The following is an 8,733-nucleotide window of genomic DNA, read 5'->3' on the forward strand; positions in this document are numbered from 1 at the left end:
GTTTGAATGGAAGACTCAGCATGGAGCTGCTCCTCCAATCACATCCCGTTTCTTTCCCATGTTTGCTGCTGCTGGGTTTTTGAGCCAATCTGCAGCAAATGTGGGAGAGAAACAATTTGTGATTGATGAGGATTAAACTCTAATAATCATCTTTATTTATTACTCATTATTGTGCTCAGCAAGTTGTTTCTTTTCATATCTCAGTTTAGTTTTTAATTGAAATTTCTGCTGTGCCAAACTTTATCATTCTGAAATTTACTCATCGGCCGCTTGAGTGAGAAAAACATTGACGTTTGTTTGCCCAGTGAATATGTTGGTCAACCCTGCTCTAGCCTATGCTGGTGCCAGCCTAATGGACATGTCTCTGACAGTCAATGCTGCTGCCTTTGCATTGTAAGAGTTTTAACAACACCAGGTTAAAGTCCAACAGGTTTATTTGGTAGCAAATACCATTAGCTTTCAGAGCGCTGCTCCTTCGTCAGATGGAGTGGAAATCTGCTCTCAAACAGGACCCAGAGACACAAAATCAAGTTCCAGAATACTGATTAGAATGCGAATCCCGACAGCCAACCAGGTCTTAAAGAGACAGATAATGTGAGAGAAGGGAGCATTAAGCACAGGTTACAGAGATGTGTATTGTCTCCAGACAGGACAGCCAATGGCATTCTGCAAGTCCTTTGCATTGCCAGTGTCTGGGTGGAGATGTTCTTTCTACAATTTCCCTCTCATCCTTATTCACATATCAGGCTGTGCTGCACTCACCGTGGCAGAACACATCAGGACATTGATCCTTTTCCACTTTGTAACCACGTGTCTGAAACCTGCTCACCTCCCAGCAATCTCCATCCAGACTGGCTTGTACCGATGGGATAATCTCCTCCCATCCTGAGGGAACAGGAACTCCCTCTGAGCCTGAGCAGCCGGGAGGAGCCCCTCCAGGGGCTTGCTCTGGTTTCTGACATTTCAGTCCTTCATTCAATAAGCAGAGCTCCCTCGCTGCTCCCTCCAGAGCTGCTCTTTGAAAGTCCTGCTGGCTGCCTTTGGAGATGCTGCCAGCATTGCCTGAACTGGGACTGCCCCCTGCCAAGGCTGCCTCAGTGGGCAGCTCCCCCTGCCTGCCAGCCGTTAATTGTCCGCCTCTGCCAATATCACCTTCATAACTCTGCCTATCCTGCCCACACGGACACACCACCCATTTCCAATCCCCATGTTGGGACATCAGAGCTTCTGGTAAAATCACAGCCATTATCTTCAACCTCACCACAAACTGCATTCCCAAACCACTGACCATCCCATGTCCCTCCCGAGCCACTCCGAGGAAGGACACGGGGATCCTGTGATTATGGTCCTGTCCCATCATCACTTTTATCATTTAATCACTCCTGTAATTCCAGTTTGTCCTTTCTTTGTTTCTTCCCCAGCCACCCACCGCTGTCACTTCAAACCTGTCAATTCACTGCCCGTTCCCAGTTCCAATGGAAACTCAAACTTTACCCCTGTTTCTCTCTTCACATGTATTTAGCTAACCTGCTGAGCATTTCCAGTATATTTGTATTTCATTTTCAGCATTGAGTATTTCCTCATTCTACAGAAATGCAGGTTGTGTTTTTGGAATGTCTCATACAGTACATTATTATTGTTATTAACAGTATTATTTAAAACACTGGGGATTGAGCCTGATTCCTGATATTCCTCTCTCTGGTCTCCAGTCTCAGTGATAACGCTCTCACGGATTCTTGTGCTGAGGATCTCGCCTCCGCTCTCAGTACAAAACAGTCACTGAGGATTCTGTACCTGGGATTAAACTCCTTCACAGATCAATCTGTCCCTGCTCTCCGCCGCCTCATACTGACCTGCAGGAGTCTGGAACGGATCTCGTGAGTGTTTGTGTTAATTTTTAGTGTAACAATTAAAATATAAATGGATTTAAAATATAAATGGGCCTGAACCTTACAAGCAGCAGCAATGGTAAGCAGATTGCCGGTATGTTTAAAAATTCTCCCAACCTGAAACTGCTGCATATTTCTCCCAGGATCTTCGGCACTGCGACCCTGGGAGCTCCATCAGAGCAGACAAGAGTCGGGGAAGAGACAGCACACACCCTATTTACAGCACAGTGACCCCGGGGATCTCCATCACAGCAGACTAGAGTCGAGGAAGAGGGAGTGCACACCCTGTTTACAGCACAGTGTCCCCAGGGAGCTCCACCAGAGCAGAGTTGGGGAAGAGAGAGCACGCACCCTATTTACAGCACAGTGACTCCGGGGGACTCCATCAGAGCAGAGTGGAGCCGCAGTAGAGCGAGCACACCCTATTTACAGCACAGTGACCCCGGGGAGCTCCATAAGTGTTAGTTGATTGTGGGAGTGAATGGGTTGGTGTGTCGCTGGATGAATCGTTAGTCAGGGAGCTGGGGAGAGGTTCAAGGATTAGTTCTGGGTGTCGGGAGGGTGGTCGAGTTGTATTGTGTTGGGTTGGAGGGTTAATCAGCAGTTTGGATGGTGGCTGGGAGTTGGTAATGTTGTTGGGTGTCTAGTTAGATTTGGTTGCGTGGTCGGAGGTTGGGATTGGTTAATAGCTTTGGAGAGTAGTGGGTTGGGGTTGGTTCTTGAGTAATCAGTTTAAGTCAGAGATATAGTCAAGAATGTATTCAAGAGGCGGCTGCATATAGCACTTGGGGCGAACAGGATCAAAGGTTATGGGGAGAAAGCAGGATTAGGCTATTGAGTTGGACGATCAGCCATGATTGTGATGGATGGTGGAGTAGGCTTAAAGGGCCAAAAGGCCGCCTCCTGCTCCTATCTTCCATGTTTCTATGTCAGGTCAGGAGAGGTTGGGACGGATGAGGCCAAGTTGGGAGGTTTAGTCAGATTTGTTCAAGGGCTAGTGGGAGGTAGTCGGGCTGGAGGGGAGGGAGAGATGATTTACGGGAGTGATAGCCTGTCAGGGGGAGATACCAGCAGTAGCCAGGCCTGTGACACCACAGCTGGTTCTCATGTGGGACAGGGTCGGGCAAAGAGCAAGCGAGCAGTAGTAATAGGGGACTCGCTAGTTAGAGGCACAGGTAGGCGTTTCTGTGGCCGCAATCGAGACTCCAGGATGGTGTGTTGCCTCCCTGGTGCCAGGGTCAAGGACGTCTCTGAGCGATTGCAGGACATTCTTAAGAGGGAGGGTGAGCAGCCAGAGGTCGTTGTACATATTGGTACCAACGACATAGGGAGGAAAAGGGATGAGGTCCTGAAATGTGAATACAGAGATTTAGGCAGAAGGCTAATGTAGTAATTTCAGGACTACTATCGGTACCACGTGCTAGTGAGAGTAGGAATAGGAGGATTAGGCAGATGAATGACTGGCTTGAGAGCTGGTGCAGGGGGCAGGGATTTAGATTTTTGGCTCATTGGGATCTTTTCTGGGGAAGGGCTGATCTGTTCAAGAGGGATGGATTACATTTGAACTGGAGGGGGACTAACATCCTGGTGGGGAGATTTGCTCGAGCAGCTCGGGAGCGTTTAAACTAGTTTGGCAGGGGGGTGGGATCCAAAGCAGTAGGGAGACAGAAGAGAAGTTTGAAGACAGCACGGAAGTTAAAGAGAGCACATTAATTAGTAAAGGCAGTGTCAGTAATCCTCGTACCAGACACATCAGACAGAAGCAAGACAGAGCAAGGGAAGTCCAGATTAAATTGCATTTATTTCAATGCAAGAGGCCTGACGGGCAAGGCAGATGAACTCAGGGCATTGATGGGTACGTGGGACTGGGATATTATAGCAATTACTGAAACATGGCTAAGGGAGGGACAGGACTGGCAGCTCAATGTTCCAGGGTACAGATGCTATAGGAAAGATAGAACAGGAGGTAAGAGTTGCACTTTTGATTAGGGAAAGCATCACAGCTGTACTGAGAGGGGATATATCCGATGGTTCGGCCACTGAGTCTATATGGGTGGAACTGAGAAATAAGAAGGGGGAAATCACTTTGATAGGGTTGTACTATAGGCCGCCAAATAGTCAGCGGGAAATTGAGGAGCAAATATGTAAGGAGATGACAGATAGCTCCAAGAAAGATAGGGTGGTAATAGTCGGAGATTTTAATTTTCCCAACATTGACTGGGACAGCCATAGTATTAGAGGGTTGGATGGAGAGAAATCTGTTGAGTGTCTTCAGGAGGAATTTCTCATTCAGTATGTGGATGGCCCGACTAGAGAGGGGGCAAAACTTGACCTCCTCTTGGGAAATAAGGAAGGGCAGGTGATAGAAGTGTTAGTGAGGGGTCACTTTCTGACCAGTGACCATAATTCTATTAGTTTTAAGATAGCTATGGAGAATGATAGGTCTGTCCCAAAAGTTAATATTCTAAATTGAGGCAAGGCCAATTTTGCTGGTATCAGGCAGGAACTTTCAAAAGTTAATTGGGGGAGTCTGTGGGAAGGAAGAGGGACGTTTGGTAAGTGGCACGCTTTCAAAAGTGTGTTAACCAGGGTTCAGGGTAAACACATTCCTCTTATAGTGAAGGGCAAGACTGGCAGAAGTCGGGAACCCTGGATGACTCGGGATATTGAGGCCCTGGTCAAGAAGACGAAAGAGGCACATGACGTGCATAGGCAGCTGGGATCAAGTGAATCTCTTGAAGAGTATAGGGGGTGTAGGAGTAGAGTTCAGAGAGAAATCAGGAGGGCAAAAAGGGGACACAAGATTGTTTTGGCAGATAAGGCAAAGGAGAATCCAAAGAGCTTCTACAAATACATAAAGGGCAAAAGAGTAACAAGGGAGAGGGTAGGGCCTCTTTAGGATCAACAAGGTCATCTATGTGTGGATCCACAAGAGATGGGTGAGGTCCTAAATGAATATTTCTCATCAGTATTTACTTTTGAGAAAAACATGGATGTTAGGGAACTTGGGGAAATAAATATTGATGTCTTGAGGAGTGTACATATTACAGAGAAGGAGGTGCTGGAAGTTTCAAAGCGCATCAAGGTAGATAAATCTGTGGGACCTGATGAGATATATCCCAGGACGTTGTGGGAGGCTAGGGGGGAAATTGCGGGTCCCCTAGCCGAGACATTTAAATCATCGATAGTCACGGGTGAGCTGCCTGAAGATTGGAGAGTGGCAAATGTTGTGCCTTTGTTTAAAAAGGGCTGCAGGGAAAAGCCTGGGAACTACAGGCCAGTGAGCCTCACATCTGTGGTGGGTAAATTGTTGGAAGGTATTTTGAGAGACAGAATCTCCAGGCGTTTAGAGATGCAAGAACGGATTCGGGAAGGTCAGCATGGCTTTGTGAGTGGAAAATCATGTTCACAAATTTGATTGAGTTTTTTGAAGGGGTAACCAAGAAGGTAGATGAGGGCAGTGCAGTTGATGTGTCCATGGACACTGATTAGATGCTCTGACTGTGATTGTTAATGTATGAAATGAGAGGGGAGAGATACAAAATGGTGCACTTGGAATACTGTGTGTGCAATTCTGGTCACCATATTATGGAAAGGATATTATTAAACTAGAAAGAGTGCAGAAAAGATTTACTAGGATGCTATTGGGACTTGATGGGTTGAGTTATAAGGAGAGGCTAATAGATTGGGACTTTTTTCCTTGGAGCGTAGGAGGCTGAGGGGTGACTTTTTGAGGTCTATAAAATCATGAGGGGCTTAGATCAGCTAGTTGGTTGATATTTTTTCGCAAAGGTAGGGGAGTCTAAAACTAGAGGGCATAGGTTTAAGGTGAGAGGGGAGAGATACAAAAGTGTCCAGAGGGACAATTCTTTCACACACAGGGTGGTGAGTGTCTGGAACAAGCTGACAGAGGCAGTAGTAGAGGCGGGTACAATTTTATCTTTCAAAAAGCATTTAGCTAGTTACATGGGTACGATGGGTATAGAGGGATATGGGCCAAATGCGGGTAATTGGGATTAGTTTCAGGGTTTTTTAAAAAACGGGTGGCATGGACAAGCTGGGCCTGTTTCCATGCTGTAAACCTCTGTGACTCTGAGTGGGTCTAGTCAGATTGTGGGAGGTGTTGTTTGGGGATCAGTGGGAAGTGATTGGGGGCCTCGGTTGTGCTATTCAGGTATTAGCCCAGGTGGTGAGCTGTCTAACATTACCTGAGTAACTATCCAGGTAAACTTTGTGGCTCTGTCCCAAGTATCTGACTCTAACTGCAGCAGGGGAGTTCCCCAATAGTAGTTAATACCTCTGGGACAATTCCCAGGTAGATCAGTGCGTCAGGACATCCACAGGGTCCTGATGCTCATCTTCGGATGTGTGTCTGGTCTCTGGCGATCCAGACGATTTGTCCCATTAACTCCAGTCTCCTGTTATTTAATCTGTTGTTCAATCTGTTTATTTCCTGTTTCATCTTTACTCTGTTTCAGGCTGCGGCAAAATCAGTTCAGTCCAAATGGAAAGAGACAGCTGGAGCCGCTGCGGGGATCCAGACGGGGACTGAGTGTGTTCATGTGAACATTTCAATCTATAAACATTGCTGCTCCACCGGTTACAGTGAAATCCTGAATTGTGAAGATCTTCGACAGCTCCTTCCAAACCCTTCATTCCTGCCCCGCTCCCTCCCTATTCCATCAGCCCCTCCAGCCTGGAACTGATTTCCCTGCTTACCTGGTTTCCCAGCTGGAAAACTGTTGTAGTTTTAGTCTCCACATTGAAGGAAAGATTGCTGCAAACCATTGTTTAAGCAGCAATGTGTTGTCAGTGTTCTCAGCAACAGAGTCTTCAACCTCCTTTCAAAATGGAGCAGCAGAGATCATTCTCCAGAGAGAGAACAGTGTGTGTGTGATTCTGACAGTACCCAGCAGGGGGCAGATTGGTCAATCTTGTCAGAGTTTGCTCTCTGTCTCTGTGAATGAATTAAAGGCTCCACCAGCCTCTCCTCAAAACCTCTTTCACTCTCTGGTGATTAAAGTGACACAATGCCACCATCTGCTGGTGGCTCCCAGCTACTGCAGGCGCTGCTCTCTGTGAGTCTCAGACAAGTTTAGTAAGTCCCATGTCTGCATCTGGGAACCGGGTCCTGCAGCGTGAATATTGAACAATATTGACAGGGGTTGGAGTTTGCAGCAGAAACCCCGGCTGGTGAATTAACCCTTTTATCACCAGATACTGTACATAAACTCTGTTCCCTCATTCCCCAAGGGAGATATTGTCTGGAGATTGTAGTTGGGGATGATCTCAGACTGTAATGTGTACATTTGGTGCAGTTATCAGACACTAATCCCATTCAGAATGGGAGTGGGTAAACTCTGCTGCACTCTGTAATTCCTGTTTCCAAGATAACACACCTGCACCTATTTCCAGACACACCGGCCCAAACTGACACCCACACACTCACAAACACAGACAATTGTACACTCTTATCCACGTATTGACACAGAGAGAAACACAGAATCTCTCTTAAATACTCTCAACACGCAGCCATAAACCCACAGAAACGCACATCACAAACCACTATCAAGCAACAAACCCATGCATTGCAGCGGTTAATGAAATCGCAGCGCCCTGTAACCAAATAACATTTAATTTGGACAACAAGTGATAACATTTCTTCTGAAACAGACATCCCTCGAACGAAAGCAACACAGGAACACTGGCGCAGCATTGCACAGGATCGGAGCCTCGGAAATGCGATTCCCTCTTTCCTTGTTCCTTATATCTCACTGAGCAGATGCAGAGCTATAGCATAGAAAGGTAGAATTCACAATTTCACTCTGTTCCTGCACACTCACCTCAGCATAATTTAATTTCTGAATGTATGATTTATTTTGGATTATCCCAGAGATCTCAGGACAGATGCATGATGTCAGATATTACCATTATTTATAAAACTGTTTATTTTACCATGACAGATATTACCTGGTGTTTGTCAGATTGTTGCTTTTCATCCATCTACAGTTGCAGATGCCGGCGCTGAAAAGTGGGTAGATATTCTACACTATTAAAAGCATCACATTGAATCGGGGAAATTCTTCAAAGACTATGAATTAATCACTTTCAAATTAGTATCATTTCGTCAGAACAAACTATTCATATCATCTATTATTGCAATTTAAACTAACTTTATTGTGTTGTCTGGTCTGTGCTAGTTTTAACTGCATACTGCTCAGTATGTGACATGATCTGTGTTATCGAGTCTTGGAAGAGAAAGGGTTAATGTTGCTGCTCTGTAATTGTAATGGATATTCCTAATTTTATCATCTTTATAACTGTAGTTATTTGCAATTAAATGCTGGATGGTTAATTCGTTAAATGCTAATTGTGAATCATTGGAATGCTGAAACTAATACGTAAACAAGCTAATAAAGAGCGGGGGACGAGTGTAAATACTGTAGCTAACAGTGAGCGTGAAACTGAAAAGACCATAAAATACAGGAGCAGAATTCAGCTATTCTGATCATCGAGTCTCCTCCACCATTTAATCACGGCTGATAAGTTTCCAACCCCATTCTCCCACCTTTCCCCCATAACATTTGAACCCCTTACCAATCAAGAACGTGACTATCTCTGTCTTAAATACACTCAATGGGAGAGAGAGTGAGCAGAAAGAGTGAGGGGGGGAGTAGGTGAAGAGCGAGTGAGAGGGAGTGAGGTTGAGGGGAGATGGTGTGAGGGGAGAGCGCCATGGGAGATAGAATGAGGGAGAGAATAGGTGAAAAGTGAGGGAGAGAATGGGGGAGGGAGAGTGAGGGGGAGGGAGATTGTGAGGAGGGGAGGGAGACTGACGGGAAGA

The 8,733-nt window shown here is 46.0% G+C and overlaps 1 protein-coding gene across 1 annotated transcript in view; it reads left to right on the plus strand.

Moving 5' to 3' along the window:
- The window catches only part of LOC144488156 (NACHT, LRR and PYD domains-containing protein 3-like), a 33,020-nt gene extending 26,249 nt beyond the window's left edge, over positions 1 to 6,771 (plus strand). The window contains exons 5-6 of the mRNA XM_078206176.1: positions 1,710 to 1,877; positions 6,368 to 6,771. Coding sequence (XP_078062302.1) covers positions 1,710 to 1,877; positions 6,368 to 6,455 — 256 coding nt within the window. The 3' untranslated portion in view covers positions 6,456 to 6,771. The remainder of the gene's footprint in view (positions 1 to 1,709; positions 1,878 to 6,367) is intronic.
- The last annotated feature ends 1,962 nt before the right edge of the window (positions 6,772 to 8,733 follow it).

This window comes from Mustelus asterias, unplaced genomic scaffold, assembly GCF_964213995.1.
Source record: "Mustelus asterias unplaced genomic scaffold, sMusAst1.hap1.1 HAP1_SCAFFOLD_1335, whole genome shotgun sequence".
NCBI lineage: Eukaryota > Metazoa > Chordata > Chondrichthyes > Carcharhiniformes > Triakidae > Mustelus > Mustelus asterias.